Source organism: Ceratocystis lukuohia, assembly GCF_044167205.1.
Source record: "Ceratocystis lukuohia strain C4212 chromosome Unknown Supercontig3_pilon, whole genome shotgun sequence".
NCBI lineage: Eukaryota > Fungi > Ascomycota > Sordariomycetes > Microascales > Ceratocystidaceae > Ceratocystis > Ceratocystis lukuohia.
In genome coordinates, this window is record NW_027263522.1 from 884028 (window position 1) to 906170 (window position 22143).

General features: G+C 49.4%; 4 protein-coding genes across 4 annotated transcripts; 2 read left to right on the forward strand and 2 right to left on the reverse strand.

The window, feature by feature from the left end:
* Nucleotides 1-2674: 2674 nt before the first annotated feature.
* Nucleotides 2675-3560, reverse strand: HOO65_030240 (Protein transport protein SFT2; the record flags this gene model as incomplete). Its single annotated transcript, XM_071002335.1, has 4 exons — nt 2675-2827; nt 2901-3051; nt 3125-3236; nt 3344-3560. The coding sequence occupies 4 exons, from the start codon at nt 3558-3560 to the stop codon at nt 2675-2677; spliced, it is 633 nt and encodes a 210-aa protein (XP_070859919.1).
* Nucleotides 3561-8065: 4505 nt separating this feature from the next.
* HOO65_030241 (bHLH family transcription factor) lies at nt 8066-9688 on the forward strand (the record flags this gene model as incomplete). The annotated part of the gene is made up of 3 exons (XM_071002119.1): nt 8066-9326; nt 9380-9548; nt 9604-9688. The coding sequence occupies 3 exons, from the start codon at nt 8066-8068 to the stop codon at nt 9686-9688; spliced, it is 1515 nt and encodes a 504-aa protein (XP_070859920.1).
* Nucleotides 9689-10475: 787 nt separating this feature from the next.
* HOO65_030242 (Nitrogen permease regulator 3) lies at nt 10476-13287 on the reverse strand (the record flags this gene model as incomplete). The annotated part of the gene is made up of 4 exons (XM_071001874.1): nt 10476-11616; nt 11701-12103; nt 12182-13180; nt 13281-13287. 4 exons carry the CDS (start codon nt 13285-13287, stop codon nt 10476-10478), a joined length of 2550 nt encoding a protein of 849 aa, XP_070859921.1.
* A 1243-nt stretch (nt 13288-14530) lies between these two features.
* On the forward strand, nt 14531-16022 carry HOO65_030243 (putative ethanolamine kinase; the record flags this gene model as incomplete). The annotated part of the gene is made up of 2 exons (XM_071002165.1): nt 14531-15295; nt 15450-16022. The coding sequence occupies 2 exons, from the start codon at nt 14531-14533 to the stop codon at nt 16020-16022; spliced, it is 1338 nt and encodes a 445-aa protein (XP_070859922.1).
* Between the last annotated feature and the right edge of the window lie 6121 nt (nt 16023-22143).

Sequence of the window (22143 nt, forward strand, 5' to 3'; positions counted from 1 at the left end):
AAACGGAAAAGCAGATATTTGGAGATGCAAAGGCAACGTAAATGAGCCTTGCAACAGCATGTATATCATCGGTATTGTGTAAGCTTACAGTAAGGTAAGGGTTGGTCGATTTGTAGTATAGCAGTCAGAGAAGTTATGAGTACCGCTATCCGACAGCCAAAAGAGGAAGAGCCAAGACGCGATAGTTACGACGCAAAACAAAAGATAAATAAGGCCAGAATAATTAGAGACACGCAAAGAGTGAGAGGTGATGTGCGCAATAGCACTAGGTACTAGGCAGATGACTGGCACAATGCTATGATGTTTTTGTGGATGCGTTCGGTCGTTGGACGTCGTAAGTGAGTGTACCGCAAGATTGAAGGATAATCCACCAGACAGCGAAGAAGATGATAACAACGCCAACACAAAGTACAAGTATCAAGAACAGCAAAAAATTGAGGGAGTGCTGCAAAGAAGAGGAAATTAGAAAAAGGAGAGCAAAGAGGGTGTCGCTGAAGGATTGTTGAGAACAGAGATATTGGTAGAGTTGAGGGTTGAGAGCAAAGCTGAGAGAAAGTTACGGTTTGTGCATGTGGGTTTACAGTATAATTTTAAGCCACAGGAAACGCATTTTTAAACATTGATGCAAGGCACCAGGGAAAAGAAGAAAGCTCATATATAGAAACAAGGCACACAAATATCCAGAGTTTGACGCCAAGGCAGTTGCCGGTTGAGGTGCATTATCTTAAGGACTGATGTTGGTTGGTGTTCTCATGCAAGACAAAAAGATGTACTTGACTGGGATGGAGTGGGCCCTAGAAGGTACATGCTCTTCCCACCATGTGCAAGACCAAGTATATGTACTCCGGATGTAACCCGTTAGACTAGCATTGTCACTGGAACACTAGAAAAATGATAAATCCACAAGCCCTCGTTGAACATGCGTATTTTACACCTTCCCTCAGAGTTTCTGCGTACGAAATATGATGGGGCAGATCAACAGAAGGCAAGTACTTCAGGGCAAGTTGCGATATAAGCCCTGGCCGGTATTGTCTTTGTTCTTTTGTGCACAAAACACGAAAAATTAAAATTAAAAAAAAAGCTACGACAGTACCTCTGACTAGGAAGGGCGGCAGATCTAAACGACTTCAAAAGCCTAACAGTACGACGCACACAACTGTAAACGGAGGCTTAGGAAGGTATAGTCATAGATTTCCCCGTTTCCTCAGTAGCCTTCTCACACACGTTATGAGCCAGATTTGCTTGGTTCTTTTTGTCACGGCCCGCTCCCTTGAGACTCCAAATAAAAAGACCCAACGTGCAAATTGTTATTCCAAATCAACGATTCTGGGGACTTTCTTCCTATCATGAGTCAGAATACCCCATTTCTGCAGTTCTAATTAATGAAGTCTGCGCGTTCTCCACTTTTAGCTAACGCTTGTACCGGCTAATATTCGGAGCAGACACCAGGGCTTGAAAAGAGGAAAGGAGTAAACCCTATTAGCGCTCACTGCTTTTACAGGGGCACATTGTTATTAGACACATAATTTTAGCCCTTTGTGCCTTTCTAAAGTGACTCCATTTTTCGGGTTGAAGTTGGACGAAAGGGAGAGAAATCGAAAGCCTAGAACAAGCCAGTGCATGTGAAGGGCATGGAAATGGGAGCTTTAGCCTGGTCTGTATTGTAAGATAGTTATCAAAAGGAAATGCTTGACTGGGGATTTTGATCCATAATTGTTGGTCCTTGTGTTCTTTCCAGAAGTCCCTCTCTCTGTTCTGTTTGGTTTCAGCTGAACTTGAACTTGAATGTATTTAACGTCTACGGGATTCAGCAAGATCAAACAAGCAACGCTATAGTTCCAGTGGCTCTCGTAATCAATAGATACATTCAAGCTCAAGTTCAATTATCTTTCTCATTATTAGTGGTGAGATTACGCCGGTTGGCTTGGCCAAGAAGCAAGTTTCTCATGGAAAGACTAGACGGCATATGCGTCCAATTAGCCCCCAAGCCAGTTCTTTATTTAATAGCCAAATTCTTCTTGATACTTTTAGCTCAAGCTAATTACCAACCAGCATAAAATCTATCAAATCAAAGGGCTCTGTGAGTTTGGTCCATTTCCTGTGCCTTGCTGGTTAAAGCGGATCAACACATTGTTGAGCTTGAAACTTCCAAAATATCAAAGGGGCGATATATGCTGTTGGGTCATTCAAAGCCAAACATGAAGGCGGCGCAGCCTATGCCGCTGCAATTCCACGAGCTTGTTGATTGCTGCTAGGCTTTGAAATGAAATGTTACAAATTATTTTCGGATAGTTCCGTGGCCACGATAAGAGCGAGAATGCGTAAGGCGAGATCGCCCTTTTAGTCATAGCCTCGGTTCTTCACGCCCCGTCCCGTGATGCGTGTGCTGCACAATGCCATCCCAGGCTTCATAAAGAATGAACCAGGCCTTCCTACATTTCCATTTCATGCATACATGAAATATCTAGCTAACCATGTATCGAAGGCTCGGATCAATCCCAAAGCGATAAACGCATAGTCCGTAATACCCGAATCCAAACAATACACAGATGATCAATCTATATTTTGCTGTATAAAGCAAGCAAGTATATTTGGAGAACAATGCTATGTGCTGAACACGCCCTCAGAGCGTTAAAATACCACATCTAATGAAGTAGAATGGTGTTACTAAAGCTTATCCCGACATCCAAGAAGTGGCCTGACGAGCGCCAAAAGTAGAAACCATCCGTAGACCTGCACTGCCCATAGGGAAGTAACTGATGAGGTACCATAACAGAGCGCCGATTTGGATGAAGGCGGAGAAAAGTGTAAGGATCGTGCTGTGAAGCTGCAGAGAAAAGTTTAGTCAATATGTGTAAAGGCAAGAAAGCATGGGGATTCTCTTGGTTGAATAAACATACCCCCATGGAGAAGTACAATGTCAGAGATATAGATCCAAAGTACGCCGCTGTGAAGGGCAAACGTGGGCCAGACATCAAGTGGCGTAGGTATGCCATTGGCCCCATCATGGCGGCAAATGAGGCCATGAAAAGAATAGAGCCAAAGGTCCAGCTAAATAGGTGGGTTAGATAAACATTCAGGCGCCATGAAATTAGCAGTCGGTGTCAAAAAGGAAGATACATACAGGATTACGAACTTGCGAGGCCGCAATGTGATAACAAGGAAACTGAGAGAGAAGCAGACTAGTGCAGCAATATTACAGACAGCAAAGATGAGCGTGCGGTCCCATGTGCTAACTACATCATTTAGACGCACCAGGCAGTTAGCAGCGCGTATGGCAGTGGGGAATACAGACACTGTAGAAGGAGCGGGTTTCATGGCTACTTGAGAATGCAAAACTTACGGTTAAGGAAGCCCTCTTCTTGACGCGAGCTCTGGACCGGGGGCGGGAGGCCTTGATCCGATGGCAGCTGAATATACCCCGAGTTTCCAAAGGGGTTGATAGACTGGAGCGAAGACATGAAGCCACTCTGGGCCGGGGCAGCGGTCGCAATGGGCGCGGGCTCGCGCCGAGACCAGCCCAGAGAGTTCATAGAGTCGCGAAATGAGGCCGACGCCATTGTTTGCGGTTTATATAATGGTTGGGACGAGTGTCGGGTTGGTACTGGGTTCAGGGTGGAGGGCGGGAGTATAGTCGTGCTGAAGAGGCTAAGAGAATGGAGGCGGTGGAGATTCTTTGGTAATCGCAATGAGGGTCTGAATATGGGCCGTCCGTAGTGGTATGGGAGGCGGTCCGAAAATCAGGTGTGCGGCAGTTTGATATGGTATCAAGATTGGCCGTGTCTTATGTCTTGTTTTGGAGCTGCAGTAAGCCGGCAAAGCAGCAATTACTATAGAGGATGGGTGGTTGCGAGTTAAAGGTCGATTTAATTGATGATTCCCCAACCGGTCAATATGCACACAGTTATTGATTAGTTAGCCAGTTGGTCACAGGCGATGTTGGCGTTGGAGACTTAGCCCAACGAAGAGAGATAGGCAGCAAGGCCGCCAGTTGCTTGTGAATCTGAGAAAGAGAAATGGAGGCGGCGACAGTTCCAATAAAATGCAGCAGTTCAAGCTTTGATGAGCGATGATAGACAGGAGGTTGTTCCTGTGTGATTGTTGTTAATCTTCGTAATTAACGTCAATTGGATGAATGTGCACGATTCCATTGAAGCAGCAAACTCAGGTTCAGGATCTCCTTGTTGAATAGGCTTACGTAAGGGTTGAAACGCTGAGCGGGAAGTGTGGTAGGGTTAGGCGCCGATTGATGGGTTGTCACATGTAAAAATAAGGCGTGAGGGAGCCTAGCTGCCTGTAAGCTTTCATGTGATGGAAGAGAACAGTATAGTATGCAAGGCACCAACAATCAACAATGCACTTATTTGCAATAGCTGATTGTGGCACATGCGAATGCATGTGTTCATGTATTTAGACAAAAAGGACAAAGAGATGCCATAGCGTCACTGTACCAAGTCTAGTGTACTGACCTCTGGTGCGATTCAGTATGCAGCAAGTCTAGGGTTGAACACTACTACTGGGTGAACGCACGCACGGCCTTCCTGGAAGGGACAGGAGACCTTGAAGTGAGTATTTGTTGGGGGTCTAGTAGAGTTTAGTCTAAGATGCTTCAGAAAATAGGCTTCCAAAGCTCCTGGGGATCCGAAGGCCCCGGGTGGCGAAGACTGCTAGGGCCGGGGAGTCGATAAAAAGAGAGAGGAAGAGAGGGCTGGAAGCGAGGTGCACCATGTATGCAATAGAAACAAAGAAGAGATGAGTATGTGTGACGACAATAGCAAGGAAATATGCCTTAGCAAAGCAGCGAAATTGATGGGGGTTTATATGGGGAGCATACTGGCTTAGCGTGCGATGCAAGCTCAAGTGGAAGGCAGGCAAGCAGGCAGAGACGGAAACAAAACTTGGTTCTCGGGGCTTGTGCGTGCTTACGGAACAAGGATGAATATCGAGAGCAGGAAAGCAAGCCTCGTTGTGTTTCCCCTCTCTAGTAGTAGGTAGCCTGGGGGTGGTCCTGGAAGGCAGGAAGGAGGCTTAGAAATCCTATGAGACCTATTGTTCTATGGGGTTTCCTGATCAGTGCTAGAAGGCTCTGGGGATGTCAGAGTTCTACAGCCTGCCTGGGACTGGGGCAGCAGTATCTTTCTACTTTGCTATTAGCTTGTTTGTGGACTGGTCTCTGCTCTCTGCACTGCTATCCTGAGGTTTCACGTACAAAGAAATACATTATAAATATATACACAGTAGAGCAGCGAAATAGGAAAGAGCATTTCAGGCAAGAGGAGAAAAGGCCTTCGCATTCCCGCCCCGCCTTGGTTCTTTCCTCCCCCCTCTTTCTTGTCTCCCCCGTATTTTATCACGAGCATCAGCAGAAGCTACCAGGCCCACGAACAACCTTGGACGACGGCAGCTACGTGCAGAATTTTTATGTCTTTCACGAAAACATTAGGACACGAAGCTTTTTTTTTCCCTTTCTTCTCGCACACCCATCAAACCAGGAAAACCAAGATTTCCACGAATCCATCATTATTTATTGTCTATTCGCCCATCGGCGTCGTTTTTATTGAGGCAAGAAAAGAATCGAGAAAATCCCTTCCGCTTGCCATCATTTGTCACGAAACTCTCGATCAACAGCCCCGATCGCCCATTGATCGCAGGCCATATTCTGTTCTGGCTCTGTATCTTTCTTCCGCCATTCCAGGCTGTCTGCAATTTCCAATCACCCCTCTTCTTCCGCATCTGCCTTCCCACGTCCAAGCTGGTCGGCTGCACACAACACACACGGTGAGTGAGTGGCTACACAACTGCAGTAGTACCCTACCCGTCACTACCTTACCACAGCTGTGCTCGTTCCTTTTTCCGCTTCCTTTTTTATTCCAAGCTGGCGTTGTTGCTGCCGGCTGTTATTCTCTTTTCTCTCGTTCTGCGACGCTGATTGCCAGTCTTGCGTCATCGACAGAACAGGGACGTACATGTATATGTAGTAGCCAGTGCTACCACAACAAGTCGACAGGCAAATAGACAATTCTGCTTGGACTTGGTTGCTTTTCGTCTGTCTCGCATCCCCCTGCTTTGCCTTAGACATCTCGACGGACCTGCCTTGTAGGCTTCAAGGGACGTGGGAATAGAGACGCAGACATGACTGAGGCGGCACAACAAACCCCTCCATCTGCTCCCCCATCCCCCTCCTCTGCCATCCTGCGTCATAGTGACTGATCCCTGTCTTGCCCGCATGTACGTCACAGCAACTGGAGTGTTGTTGGCTTGGTGTTATTAGTTGGCTGGATTCGCCAGAATGGAAAAAAAAAAGGCGACAACGACAACTAGTATCAGCGGGGCGAGGGAGAGTACAGAGAGTTTATCTCTACTAGCTGATAGTTGGACTAAATGGCCCGAAGCCTCTTTCTCCTTTGCTTTCAGCTGATGCCGTCCTGCTCTAACGGGACAAAGCGGATTTGGATACCTTTGCAGTGCATGTCTGTCCGTATTCCTTTGGCCTAGCTCTCCAACATGCACATCTTATACCCACACACCGTCTACACTACTTACTACATGCTCGTTTCTGGTCTCTTTACTCTTCATGCTTTGAATCGCTGCTAACTTTTCTTTCATTCCAGAATTCCCGCTGTCATCGATCTGATCTCTTCCTCTAGGGCGGCGCAGTTATATAAGTATCCAGCCGCACTTCCGCCACAGCCACCACAAACGCTTACCTGTGTTCCTCTGACTTTGTCTTCTCTTCAATTCCCTCTTTTCTTCCTAATTTATTATCATTATTATTGCTATTTCTCCCTCTTGTTTCTCATTTCTTCGTTGTTCCGATTTCTGCCACTTATTCCCTTGTCGTCACCGCCTTTTGCCTGATCGTGAGCGACCTTTCCTCCACACACACACACACACACACACACACACTGCCTTGTTCCCTGTATCTACGAATTGATTTTTCTACCTCCGGCCGGTTCGCCCATCTTAATTTTTCAATTTTTTTTTCTCTTTCTCTGTCTCAGCCATATCCTACATATTTCCTACGAGAGCGCCAATACTCGCCCTATCTATCTCTTGGTCATACTATAAACTTCCATCTTGCCCTAGCCTCACTGTAAGTTCTTTAGTGTGTTGGTCTTAGAGAACAACGCATGCACCATGTTTCCTTTTTTGCTCCTCCTTGTCTTCGCACTATATTCTCACTTTACTCGCTGTGGCCTCTCTTCTTTGCTACTCTTTGGCCCTCGTTCTCTCCTTTTCCTGCCTCCTATCCTATCCCCGTCCGGCCGGAAAGTTGGGAGACAGATAGGCTAGAGGGCGGATTTCCCTTTCTTTTGTTTCTCGTGAGCGGAAAGCAAGCTCAAGGGAGGAAAAGAAAAGACAAAGGCCCAAGCCCTCAAGCTTGACGCCAAGTTGTGTGTCAAGTCGCCTCTCGGCGCATCCCCCTCCCTTTTTTATTTGAGCCCCCCTCCTTGCACTAGGCAAAACAGGGCGGCTTGGCCTTCCTACAGACTCGGATTTCTCAAATCTTTCCTTTGTCTATGACTGTTCGTCATTTTCCTACTTCTATTGCATGCCTACCCACCCATCCTTATGATTCCCCTCCATCGTATTCTGTTTTCGCCCTCTTTGTCTCTTAGTCTTTTGCATTCACTGTTACTTTCCTCCTCGCTTTATTCTCTTACCCCCTCTTGGCAACACAGCCATCAATACTGACTGACATACTGCCTCCTCCCTCCCTTCTAGTGCTATCCTTCCCCAATCTTATCTCCCACGTTGTCGCAAGTGACTCTTTTTTGTCCTGACAAATATTTGCCCCACGCCGAACCGCATTAAAACGCCGCAATCTCCACTGCCGACCACCCGCATCAATCCATCAATACAACAATACAAACCTCTCCTTTTCGCTCTTCTATTGAATCACCACACAGCCCTACGCCTTGCCTTCTCTCTCAACCCAAACAGGCTAAGCTACCAACTACTGCAGTCGTCGCTATCGCATCTGCTTTCCGACACTACCCTTCCCCCAAACAATAAACGACATCAACCTCTCCCCGTTTCAACATCTTGCCTATAGCCTATAGCTATGGCACAACAATACACCTTTTCCCCTAACGCGGGAAACATCGATCCCTCTGATTTAATATCCAACACCTTTGGCTCGCCCTACTATTCTAACCAAAACGATGCTTTCTCGGGCACTGCTCTTTTCGGCGACGATGAACTGCTCGATGGCTTGCAAGATAACTCTGGCATCCCCGCAACCACAAATGAATTGGCCAACATGAACATGGCCTTCAGCCAACCGCAAACCATGTTTGCCAACATAGACCAACAGGTGCAGGGCTTCTCAAATACCCCCGATGCCGACGCTATGCAAAATCACTTTACACACCAACTAAACCGCCGGGCTTTTCAGACCAACATGCACAACATGCAGCCCGATGACGCAGTCTCTGCCATGCAAAATGCCCACATAGCCAAGCTCTCCCCTAGCGCTCGAATGAATATGGGTAGTAAGACCTCGATGTCTCTAGGTGCCAGCGAGCGCGCCATGACTGGCTTTGGCCCTCAATCAATGACTGGAGCCCTGGGCCTTGAGCAACCGCCCTCAAACAACAATGCCATACCCACACCTGTAGCAAACAGCAACGCCAACACGAATAATAACAATAACAATTGGATGCAGCCAATCGCCGGGAGCTTCGGCCAGTCTTTTAACTCTGGCCTCTCTTCACCACCACCCATGGGCCGCGCCCAGATCAATGAGGTCATGTTGAAGGCCGGCACTAGCATGCCTACAAAGCTGGGAGCTACCAACCAAAACCAAGCCCTAAACTCTCAAGATCTAAAGCGCAAGCGACGACGGGAGTCTCACAATCTAGTCGAGCGCCGCCGCCGTGACAATATCAACGACCGAATCCAGGATCTCAGCAAACTTGTCCCAACCCACCGTCTAGAAGACGATAAGGTCCGAAAACTTATTCAGAGCGGCACCCCGCTGTCTCCGACACTTGGTGGTAGTGGCCGGCGAGCTGGGAGCGTGACAACCGGCTTGCCTATCGAAGATAAAGACAAGGGCCCCAACAAGGGTGATATCCTCAACGGCGCTGTCGGCTGGATGCGAGATTTACTGTGGATGAATCTTACGCTGGCACGCCAGCGCGAGGAGCTAGAGAACACCATCCGCGAAATGGGCGGCACAATCCCCTTTGAGCTTTCTGAGGACGAGACCCGCATGCACAGCGAAATTGTTGACATCATGGGTAAATGTGATCTCTCTAGTTTCACATACTCACGCTACGTGGGCTCGGGTCTGCGCGTACCCAACTTTACGGACTATAAGGGTGACCCTGTTTCAAACAATAGTGATGGCCAGAATGACGGCAACACCAATCAGTTGAGTCTGAGCCCGCGCCCCCCGGAACGGCAGCCTCAGGCACAGGCCCAAACACTATCAAGTTTGACGACATTCCGGGAATGTGGAATGACATGGAAGATGGCGGAGGCAGTGGGCGCAACTCGCTGAGTTTGCGCGAAGAGGACGAATATATGGACTTTACAAACTCGTAAGCCCGGAGAAGAATTTATTCGATAGTACTTCGGCTTACTGTCTAAGTACAGTTGCTATTTTATTCAGCTTGTCCTCTACCTATACCTTTCGCTTGCCGTCGGTCTTTTTATGATTCAAGCCTTTATGTCCTCATGATGCACTCCTTTTTCTTTTTCCTTCCTTTCTCCTCCCCGCTCCATCTCTCTCTCTCTCTCTTTACGCCTTGCCTTTTGCGATTTAGTTGCGTCGCACTTGTATATGGGTGCAGACAGAGACAGGAGAGACAAGGCAGATCTGGATTTTCTCCGTTTCCACGATTTTCCTTCGTCTCTTTTCTTATTATTATTTTTCTTTTCCTTGCTTTCCTCCTTATCTTTTTTCGCCTTTCCATATCTTCGCTACGTCTTGAGGAGAACCTCCTTATATTACTTGTTCCAAGATTTCTTTTTTCCCATTGTCTTCCCTTTTCCAGCTTTTCTTTCATTATATTCTCCGTTGCCGTCGCTCATCTCTTTGGTTCATGTGTTCCTGAACCATTGCCTTGGCGCGGTGAACAAGCGTTTTCTCTTTATCCCTTTATTGTCACGTTTTGTCATGCTATGCTTCTTTTTTTGGTGTTCATGCTATGTTGTCTCTAGCCTATCATGGACTCTGTATAGCGAGACGCACTTTCAACATGACTTTCTTATGAGGCTGCAATACCCGGTGTTTTCGTTACCTTTTCTACTTTTGATGTTCTTCTGATTTTTTCAGTACTATTTTGTTCTTTTTTTTTTTTTTTTTCTTGCTGGCATGGTGGTTTATATAGCAGTTAATGAAATCTTGATGTTTTATATCGCGCACTTGACACTATTTTTTAGGCAGTTAACAACACGGCCTTGGTTACATTAAGCGTCTGCTAGGCCAGCTTTCTACACTATTCCTCAATGTCTCTCTGCACCCCTCACCAGTGCCTCACGCATAGCAGATACTCTCCCATCTCGCCAATGCGATTGAACACATCCTTGCGTCTCATGCCTTCCTGTAATGATATCCGCTCCAGTGCATACTGGCCATTAAAGTACTTGGCAAACCGTTGCCATGCATCCGCTGTTGTCTCCGACCCAAACCTTGCCTTGATGGCATCCAGATACTCGGCTTCGTTGCCCGTGGCCCTCCGTGGATCAAGGATTATGTGTGGCTCAATGCAGGCCAAGTGGGGCGCGTTGTTCGTCGATGGGTGTGGCGTAGCCATGGGCGGTGTCTTTCGGGCGTGTGCCGTCTGCTTTTCTGCTGCCTTGCGCTTTGCAGCGGCCGCTTGGCGGGCTAACCGTGCGTGCTCGGCAATCTGGTCGGCCATGGTGCTGTGATTAGAGCGAGCAAGCGCCGTTGCCGACGATGCGGCTGAGTGGTGCGACGCAGCACGTGAAATAGATGCAGCGACGACTGCAGCTGCTGCACCTTTGATCGGACGTCCGATCTGCGGCCGCCGCTCGATAGTGGGAGATACGGGGCCGGGTGAAATATCACCAGGACCCCCACTGCCGGGGGGGTGGTGAGGGTGAGAATAGTGATGGAACCCGGAGCCACGAGACTGGTCGGGTGATGAGGAAAGTGGCGATGATGAGGCAGATGTAGACGGCGATGATGCATTTGCAGCAGCCTCGGAGCGCTCATACAGTTCACGGGCGGTACGTAGTTTGGCAGCTTCACGGGCATAGCGCACTTCGTAGATGATTTCAGGCCAGACCACAACGTAGGCAAAAGTGCACAACTGCGTGACCCAGCCGCCGCGCATAAGCCAGGCCAGCATTTTCATGTACTCGGGACGCTGGGCTTTGACGAGACTCCAGTATTTCCACTGACGTGGGGCGGTGGACAGCTCAGACAAAAAGACCGGCAGTGGCAAAGCCATGGGAAACTGGCGCTGCCATTCTTGACTGGCGCGGGGGAGCCGTGAAGGGCATAGATTGGGAGAGGCAATGTAGACATCTCGTGCAAAGAGAGGCGGGATGGCGATGCCACGGCGCCAGAAGATGAAGTGGCTGGCAAATTTGCGCACTTGGCTAAGTGTGAGCTTGTGCGTATCGGCCATCTGCTGGAAGCTGTGTAGGGCGTTGGTAAGTTTCAAAGCTTAGGGGCATTTGATAGAGTAAGGGGGGGGGGGGGTCTCGGTTTATTTAACTCACGTGTTATTTGGCTGAGATGCAAGACGCACAAACTCTACCATGGCGACGGTAGTTGGGTCTGGATCAGACTCTAGCTCGGCGATAATTTTCTTGTCGCTTCCCAACAACAACAGGCCGAATGTGCGGTCCACCATTTCAGGCTCGTCCGAGTTGTTGTCGTCGCTAATTGTCATATGTGCTGTAGTGAGCCAGATGCCCTGCTGCTGGATAGCACCCTCAGCTGGCAGCTGCGAGATGGAGTTAGGGAAGGGTATTTGCACAGAGGGTGAGAGCGTTCCTCCAGCGGTTTCCAGCTGCAGGGTTGCGATGCGATTGTTGCTGACGGCTGTATAGAGCTCGCGGATTGCAGCGGCCAGGGACGAAGTGCGCATAATTTCCAGCCAAAGATCGTTCATAGAAGCTTCTATGCAAAGGTTAGCAAACGATCCAAATACCAGCACACATCTGACCTGCTCATTGTATTATAGCAAGGCAAACATACTCATTTCGCGGCCCTTGTCCTTGGTGGCCAAAATGCGTTTAGACTCCTTCCACACAAAGTCGCTCTGCTGCTGGCTGTATTTGAAGATGCGGGTAGTCTTTTTCAGGACGTGTCTGTAGATATTCTCAACCAGCTCATTGGTCTCGTGCTTTTTGGGGTTAAGGAAGAAGACGAGGTTGAACATGGTCATAGGACTTGGCTTTTGTTGGGGCCGGTCCTTTTCCTTCTCTTTCTCTTTTTCTGCATCTTTCTCCTTGTCTTTTTCCTTCGCCGGTTCGTGATGCTCGCTGTCTCTTGCTGTCTGCTCTGCTTGGTTCTCGCCCGCCTCTTCGTCATCCCCACCGCCAGTTTCCCCAAGTTCAGCCTGGCTGTCTTCTTCATCGTCATCGTCAGTGACCACTGTTTCTCTCAGCTTTGAGACAGCCTCATCAAGCCGCGCAACAGGGACACTCTGGGCATTTTCCACCGTTGTCTTGGGGGAAACAGACTCTTCTTTCTCCTTGTCCTTGTCCTTTCTGTTAGTCATGTTAGTGGCATTTGTCGAAGCCACCGACTTGCCCTTGTTCTTCTTCTTCCTTGTCCTCCGCCAGATCCCGCCTTCGGGCACATGCATCGGACACGCAATGCAATGAATGGGGTCTAAAGACAAATGGAACAGCTTCTTGTGAAATGAGCGTTTGGGCGTCAAGATGCTAGCCAAGTCTTGCGTTGGCAGTCCCACAAAGGTCTCCCACGGCATGCTATCGGCATTTCCCGGCTGAAGAACATCGTCTCGCGACCACTGCAGACTAGTGGACTTTTTATGGCCGGCTGTCCCCAAAGCCTCTTCCTCGGGCTGGGAAAGCCGCTCAATAATCAGATCGTCAGGCGTGGCCTTCTCCTCATTGTCGTCAAATGGCGAGACTTTAGGCGGATAATGAAAAACGAAGCTAGGGCCATCGTCGTGGGACCGGTTCATCACCAGAGCCACCGCGATGAGCGTCGAAGTGTTCGGCAGCACTGGGAAGGACATTTAGACGCTCTATATGAGTGGTGTGCTTGTATAAGTTGATGCTAAGGCGAGAGGCTACAAGTCACCAGTGCTAAGTACCGTACCTACTAGCCATGGCAGCTGCCGGATGCTACTGGCAGCTGGCACGAGTTTGGAAGCAAGCTGCCGCCACCTGCCTGTTGGGGGTCGGTCTACAGTAGAGCTTTTCCTGCCCTTTTGGCCTTGGTGTTGAACACCCCTCAAGCTTGACAAGAAAAAAATGTCTCTGTTGGCCCTGCAAAGAACACAAGAGGGGCGACTTGGCGCAGGGAGCGAGGCAAATGGCTGCAGAACCTCTTTCACATGCATTTCCAAAATGTCCCTCTATCTCGAGTGTTGCCCCAGGCCCAGTTGAAGGAAGAGACGCTTTGTGCAAGCAGATAAGAAGGGGAGAGGGGATTGTTAAGAGGCTATATCAGATGGGACATATATCCAGCGAATTGGCCATCAGAAGGCTGGAGAGGCGCGAAGACCAAACTGCCCAACAAGTTGTTGAGGAGAGAAGGAGGAGAGGAGACATGTGATTGTGGGACTCGAGGGATAGAAGAGCACACATAGAACAACGCAACACGGCTCAGTAGAAGCAACAACCAAAATGGGCCTAAAACGCCTGAAGGGAGCATTAGTTTCTGCCTGCAACTCTTGCCCGTTAGGGTTTGTTGTATTTCTGTTGAGTTATCCTGGATCTTATCTTCTTCCTGTGTTGTGGCTCCTCTGCCTAGCTAACCCTCCTTCAACAACCACCACCAAGCCAATTCTGGTGCCTTGTCTCGTGCCTCCTTTTTTTTTTCCCTTTCTTGCTCTTCCTTTTCCTTCGCTCCTTTGTCGTCTTCATTTCTCAATTGGCGATCTTTAATTGTTGGCTTTCAGGACGCTCACTTTTCCACTAACTGCACAATTCCATTTCGGCCTGCTTTTCTGCTCTTATTCTTGCAACGCCCTACGTTTTGCCATACAAAGCAAGCAAACCCTAAGTCTCCTTTTCTTCCTCCAGAGCCCTTAAGCTTGGCGATCTTGTTTTTTTTTCCTTCTTTGCTTTATATTCTGTTCGCCCGTTCTTCTCGCATCCTGGCCTTGGCACACTAGACGACGTTCACGACTCTATAGAAAGAGAATATACCTGCTTCTTTGTCACAGGTCTTTTTTTCCCGCCTGTATCGCCAGGCAACTCGCCCCATCACAGCCAACATCCACCCCCTCCCTCCCCTCCCCCCCTCACACATACAACCACATACAGCCAGATATCGTCGCCTACCACTGTCACCGCCCGCCACAAATCCTGTCGCACTTGGAATTTCGTTCCTGTCTTTTACGCTGCCATGACCGCCCACGCAGATCTGCGCCACTCTGAGCCTGTGGCCACAGCTATCAATGGCCAACACAAGAGTATTCCTTTCCTGCCCCTCTCCTACGACAGTCACAACTCCGAAGCCTCTTCCATCGAACTAATCAAGGCCATTGAGCCTGATTGGGTGTCGGCCGACGGCAACAAGCTCAATGATGGCGTCAAGATTGTGCGCTGTACCGACGGCATCACCAACACGCTCCTCAAGATCATCAACACGGCGAACGGCACCCGCTCCGCCGACGAGGCCGACAAGCATGCCTTTTTACTGCGCGCCTACGGTAACGGCACCGACGTCATCATCGATCGCGAGCGCGAGGCCGAGAACCACGAGCTCCTCATGCGCCACGGCCTGGCCCCCGAGCTGCTCGCCCGCTTCCAGAACGGCATGCTGTACCGCTACATCCGCGGCACTGTGACCCACCCTGAGGACCTGAGACGACCTGAGATATTTACTGCTGTGGCCCGGAGGCTGGCTGAGTGGCATGCGACAGTGCCCTGCATTGCTGCCAAGGATAGCGGCAAGACTGCCACCAACACCACTATCCCCACACAGGGCAGAGCCCGCAGTGCAACAAGCGGAAAGCCGGTCCCCAACATGTGGACGGTGCTGCAAAAGTGGATTCTGGCTTTGCCGACACAGACGGACAGCCAGAAAAAGAACCAGTCGACACTCCAGGCCGAGTTCGAGTGGTTGCGAGAGCTGCTAGGCGGCCGGCCAACTCTGGGCGAGAACGGGGTGAGTACATGAATGATATAGCGCAAGACCCTTCTCACCCTCTCTTTACAGCAAACCAATGTGCTACTATGACCCCCTGCCCCCCCCCCCCCCCTTCTCCGAAAAAAGACATTGGCCCTTCGTGCTGACCATTCTTTTTGTTTCTTACTCATAGCTTGTGTTTGCCCACTGCGATCTACTACACGGCAACATTATCGTCGAACCCAAGGACGTGACAGCGGCTTCGGGCTCCGATCAAGACCTGACGGTTTGCTTCATCGACTATGAATATGCTACACCGTCACCAGCCGCCTTTGATATTTGCAACCACTTCGCCGAGTGGGGCGGCTTCGAGTGCGACTACAACGTCATGCCTTCCAAGGCGCAGCGTCTCTCCTTCATCCGCAACTACATTGCCACCTACTTTGCCAAGAAGGACGGCAACGGCGCTAATTCGACCACCAACCTGAGCAATGGGACCGCTGCTACGCCTCTGTCCATGGAGGAGCTTGAGAACGAAAGCCAGAAGCTCTTCATCGAGGTTGACCTTTTCCGCGGCATTCCTGGCTTCTACTGGGGCATCTGGTCGCAGATCCAGGCCGTCATCTCCGAAATCGATTTTGACTATGCGTCGTATGCCAACGTCCGTCTAGGCGAGTACTGGGCGTGGAAGGCCGAGTTCCAGGGGACACGCAAGCCAGATACTGAGCTGTGTTTGCGCGAGAAGCGCTGGGCAGCGGAGGAGTAGCGGGCGGAGGTGGTGGTTCTTGATGCGGGGAGGGAAGGGGGAGAGAATATACCAGGGGCAGAGGGGAGAAATGGGCAAGTGTGCTGTGCAGATGCAATGCAGCTCTGACGAGAAGATGCGAGCGTCGAAAAGCAGAGGGGGGGGGGGGGGGAAACAAAAGAGCGGACTGGGCTGGGCACAGTGCAGCAATGCAAAAAAGAAAGTACGCAATTCTCTTGTCAAGAGACTGGAACCCACCCTGCGCTCAACACCACCTCGTATGTTCTGATGTAAGGCCTTGTGTCCCGTCTTGTCATGTCTGGCGTTCGTCTATATCCGTATCGTGACCAAGTCATTGGTTGAGGCATTAGCCCGTACATTGTTGCCGTAGTGCCTTGTGTGCTTCGGTACTTCGTCTATCTGTGAGACTTGCCGGCTTAGGAGCACGACGTTCCTCTCTACTGCCATTCTTTGTTCTTTGTTTGTATTGTCCTCTCTCTCTTCCTATCTTTCTTCCTCTGTCTCTCTCCCTCATCCTCTTGTCTTTGTGCTCCCCTCTCACCTTCTGCTCGGGCTGAGCTTCCTCTTTTTTTTTTTTTCTTTTTTATTACTTCTTCTAAATTACCTTCTTTTCCTCTCTGTACATTTCCCGCCACTTCTCTCGCTCGGTTCACTTTGGTGCGTGGCATCTGGACAATCCTCAGAGACGACCATGTCCGTTCCCCGCCAGACTCGGCAGTAATTGATCATATGTAGTTTGATTTTAATGGATACCTAACCTGCCTTTTCCTTTTCCTCCCGTTCCTCTTGCTACTTAGATATGGTATTTTTGTTTCTGTTATTCCGCTATTCCGCTAATCGCCTCTGTCCCTCCCCCCCCTTCTTCCCACAGCCGCTCCCAGCATATTCATTCCCTCATCTCTCCGTGCTCCTCGCCTCCCGTCGTCGCTTCTTTCTTTGGGCTGCAATGTTCGACTCCGCAAGGGCCTTTTGTCTGCTTTTGCCGCCTTTGTATTTATGTGTTATTCCTCCGCATCCCAATGTGTGTCTGTCTGTCTAGCTTGTCCTCACTCACCGTCTCCCTTTTTAGCCTGGGTGTGCCCTTTGTCATGTGGCAGATCTGCAGCCGCCCGGACACGAGAATGGGAACATGCAACGATAACAACGAAACGCGAGTGTGAAGAGGAGAGGGAAAATAGAAACCGGAGACTCCTAAAACAAGGAGAGAAGAAGAAGAAGGCGGAAAAAGAAATTTAAAAAAAAAAAAAAGGACAATGAAGAGTTACCGTCTATCATCTTGGCAGCGCAACAAGAAGCCTAATAAGGCATGGGGTGTAGGTCGCACAACAAATCAAGCCACAAAATGTAATGTGCGAATATTATTAGGGTTAGTGTATGAGAAATATCTTTTATTAGGGTCTGTCGTACTATCGACGGTAGAATAGAGGGGAATCGTCCTAGAGATGGAACTACGGCATAAATCATCGGACTCACGACAAGGCCTGGGAGGAAAGGCGAAGGAAGAAGAACAAAAAAGCAGCGGTGAGGGAGGTAGATAATGATGGCAAAAGAAGGTCAGCATTTACAGTTGGCTTTGACAAGGTATACATACTGCCGGCTGTGCAAACAATGTTGGGAAAACAACATGTCAAGGCCCAAAAGAACAGTCAGAAGCTAGCAGTGACGGGTAAATAGAGAGAGGGAGGAAGGAGAAAGGGGGGGGGGTGGGATATATCCGGAAATCGAAAGGCGGGCGGGCATGTTTGTAAGCAGGCTACCGAGCTGTGCCCGAGGCCCCTATGCCCGACCCAGATTGTGGCCAACAGACAATAGTGAGCGAGTAGAAGAGACAGAAGGGAAGGGAGAGGGGAAGTGGAGGAAGGGCTGTGTGTACTTTGAAGTTGGTTGACATTGGATGAGCCATGGTCCTTGTCCTCTCTTTTCTAGCCCTCTTTACCCTCATTGTCTCCTGCTTCTGCATGGTGACCTGGTTGTGTTTCTCCTCTGGGGCATGCGGCCGTTGTTTTCAGCGCCAACATGCAGTCAAATGGTAGCAACAAGCGGGAACTCTCACGAAACATAAAAAAAGGAAACAAATCGAAACTCACATCTAAGCTGAGACTGCTGCGGCCCGCCGCTACAACGTGCATATAGAACCATAGTATAGTAATGATGATCTGCTCTGTGCCAAGTAGCCTAGGCCTATAGACCTGCCTCTAATAGAGTCATACTCCCCAACGCACGCAAAAGACACCTTCATTGCATGCCTAGGCTGTGCTGTTGCATTTTCGATTCCTTGTCTTTTTTTTTGGGGGGGGGGGAGGGGGTTGTTTATTTCACTGCCTTTCTCCCCCCGTTGACGGACAGGTTTGTTTTTGGTCGAGACATAGGAAGAGATAGGAGTCTACGTTGCTCTTCTCTGCCCTGACTGGGCTGTGAGTCCTGGGAGGGGCGGAGATAGGATGTTGCTATGCTGAGCTCTGGTGTTACAGTGCATATATAGGAGGGGAGGGAGGGAGGGAGATGAGGGGAAAGGAGAGAAGAGACGGGATGGGATGGGGTAAGTTGGCCCGTTATTCTGCTTTCCTTGCTGTTCATTGTCTTGAAATGGACGACAGAACCCCCAGTGGGTGCTTACGTTTGTTCTTGACCCGTGGGTGGATGAGGCAGAGACGGCCAGAAGGCGGTTGACAACAGGCAGCCATGTCTACCTATGAGTGGCAGACTAAGCATGCACAGAGTGTGTACTCTGGCTCTTTCTCTGCACTCTTCTTCTGTGTCCCTCTGTCTGAGATTGCATGCAAACTAGCTGTTTTGGTTCTTGGCCTTGGCCTGAGCGACGTTGCTTTTTTTTTTTTTCTCTCAGTTCTTATCATGTTATTCGTCTCGTGGGTACGTACGCCTGAGCTTACCTTTGCAGCTTGGGACTTGGGCTCAAAAGTGGACTGGACTGGGCTGGGCTGGGCTGGGCTGGCTAGAGCCGGAGCCGCAATGGATGTGTGTGTGTGTGTGTGTATGTGTGTGTGGATATGCAGCGTGTCCTTGCATCTTGGTGCTGCTTGATGTTGCTGCACGGTACTTAGAGTACACCGTCATGTACGATACGTACATCCATTGAAAAAGCAGAGATGCTTAAGCTCATGAGCATGTTATACGTGCGTCCTCACTGTCACAGCACTCCCACGCCTCCCACACCCATATTCGCATCCACGTTTGCGTCCCACGTTCTCTTCCTGTTTTGGTGATCTTATAGCAACACTAATACCAATATCGGCAGCTCTCCCACTTCCCACACCTGTCTACCCATTCCCATTCTCCTCTCCTCTCCTCTCTTTTATTGGCCTCCGGTTTGTTCTCTTCGCCCTTGAGCCCGGTCGGAATTGTCCGCAAGTCTTGGCCTGGTCCGTGTTTTTTTTCTCCATGTCTTTTTTTTCACTCCTCTCCTGGTGGACGGACGTTTGATGTGAGAAACGAGGAGAACAGGAAACGAAGAGGGTATTTTAGCAGTGTAATTGTATAGCTATACCACTAGCTATATGCTCCAACACAATAACGAGCTGGCCAGCCAATTTCCAGGACAATGTTGTGCTATGTGCTATGTTGCCATGGAAATTTAGCAAAACCATGTGTTGGTGATCTCTTTGGGCTTCTATGTTATATCACAGGTGAATATAGCGCTAACAGCTCGCCGGTTCATACCCATACCTAACAACGCACAACATATGGACTGGAAATAAAGAGCTATAGAACAGCCATCAGGCTAGTACAGGGCCAGGCAGGACAGGCCATCAATTGCCAATAAAGCTTGTAATTCCGCAGCCACTTGAAACCAAGCTCGCCTGGCTTGTGTGTTGAGAGAGCAAGGAGAGAGAAAGAAGGAGAAAGAGAAGGAAGAAAAAAAAGAAAAAAAAAAATATGGACAAGATCCTAAGCAGACGGGGAAAGAATTCCTACTCCCGTATCGGAACTTTTCTTTTCTTTTCTTTTCTTTTCTTTTCTTTTCTTTTCTTTTCTTTTCTTTTCTTTCTTCCTCTTCTCTTGTTTTCCGTAGTTTCTTCTGGCTGTTGGAAAGAATAAAATGAGAGAAAAGGAAGCCCAGGGCGAAGGCGACATAGGGTAGGGAACAAGGGGTAAGTGAAAGTTCACTCGGTTTTATAGAGTTATATAATGGAGTTACTCAAAGCCCCTCCCCGTCCTCCCATCCCCAGATAGACAGACTGCTGATTCAGGCAAGAAAAAAAACCAGAAGTCGTATCCGCTGTCTGCCTTTCCTCTCGCCTGTGATGTGAAAATAAACCAAGGCTGAAAAGTCAGAGAGAGAGAAACCCCCCTCTCCCCTCCCTTCATGATAGTTCGTTCACAAGGTCTCCCCTGACATAGGCAAAGAGAACAAAAGCTACAGCAGGTCAAGACAACGGCGTGGTGATTTTCAGGAGAGTGACACTGCAATCTTGGACTTGCGTTTTTGTTGTTTCTTGTTGGTTTACTGGGACAAAAGGCGAGCCTGGCTTGTTCTTGTCGTTTTTTTTTTTTTCGCGCAACAAGAGCCGGGGGCGCGTGGACGGGGAGGGAGGACGGAGAAAAGAGAGTGTCAATGGGTGGAGGCGGGGGGAAGAGGGAGGATGGACATGGTTATGCTCAGTTACTCCTGCGTTCTGGTCCTGTTCTTTCTTCTTCCTCCTGCTTTTCAAGCGAAGCCTTCCACCTTCCCCCCTTCCTTCCTAGGCTTCCCGGGCCTTCCCATGTTTCTTCCGCTTTTGTTTCCTGTTTATGAAGACAGGAGAAGGAGGAGGAGGAGGAGGAAGAGGGAAGGGGCTTCAGGCCTGCCTTCTTTTCCACGTGCAAGCTTTGCAGTCCACAACGTACATACGATGTCGCGTCTCCCCCCCTCCTAGCCTGGCTCAGGGATACATGAGGGATGGCTAACGGAGCCCCAAGTTCAACAACATCAAGCAGCCTGCTTCCTAGTAGCAGTAGCAGTAGTATTGCGAGTCCGACTTGGCAACCAGCAGGAGATTATATCGCTTGGTATTGTGTCTGCGTTGTGCTCGTGCAACATTGTCGTCAAGAGCGAAACCAAAAAACGGACCTAAAGGACCACACACCTCAGCCCAGCCCTTATGTTTGGTGTGCTGGCAAATTGCTTCTCATCTAACGGCGGCAATGCGTCCTTTTGATAGGCACAAAAATAAAAACAAAAGGACCCTGTTTAGTCGAGTGATATGGCGTCTAGTCTATTCTTATCCCCCTCTTCACAAAAAGAGTACAAAGAGGGACTAGCTGGGGACTTTGTGCAACTTGGTAGTTGTCATTGTCAGCTCTCTCGACTTGAGATAAAACGTTCTTCCAGCTGTAGCTATAGAGCACATACAACTGAAAAGGGAGGGGAGAGGAGGGAGGGGGGGGGGGGGAGTGGGAGTGAGAGAGAAGAGGAAAGTATACTTCTTGCAACGAACGTACGTTATTCATGCATAGCTCAATGAATTGTGCTACTGCTACTCGGGCTGTGGTGCTACGCTGCAAGTCGAAATATGTGAAGCTGAAACTTATACAGGCAGTCTTAGTCTTGCCTCGAAGAGGATGGAGGATGGGGACGGAGGGACCTTTATACATGTGCGTTCTTCTTCACAGTCAGTCTCAGTCTTCGGCCGAAGCCTTTGTCACTCATGATAAGTGGCTTCCACGTTTTTTGCCTCGCTCTTCTTATTTTCCAATCAAGGCAAAAGGAATCACTGGCTTCGGCTGGAGGAAGAAGGTTTGGCGGGCGGCTAACCGCAGAGAGGAGAGCCCTAGCAGGGCCAGTCAAGCCAATTTGCGAAAAGTTTGGTTCTCCTGCCCGTTTGGCCATCGAGTATTTAACCCTAATAGAGAAGACCGAAACCCAGATTCTCTCCTCTCGGGCCGGAATTTAGCCTGGACCTGGGGAATCTAGGAAGCCGATCATTCGCACAGTGAGAACGCACTGGTGCTCTCTATCTCGTTGGTTGGGGGGGGGGGGGGCATTTGCTTTCTTTTGTTGAGTTTGTGCTTTTTGGCAGTTTTAGCCACGGGGAAATAAAATATGAAAAAAAAAAAAAGTTGGAAAAGTTGGATACGGGCTTAGAGCCTTGAAGCGACGGTTTGTTTTTTTTTCAGTTTCTCT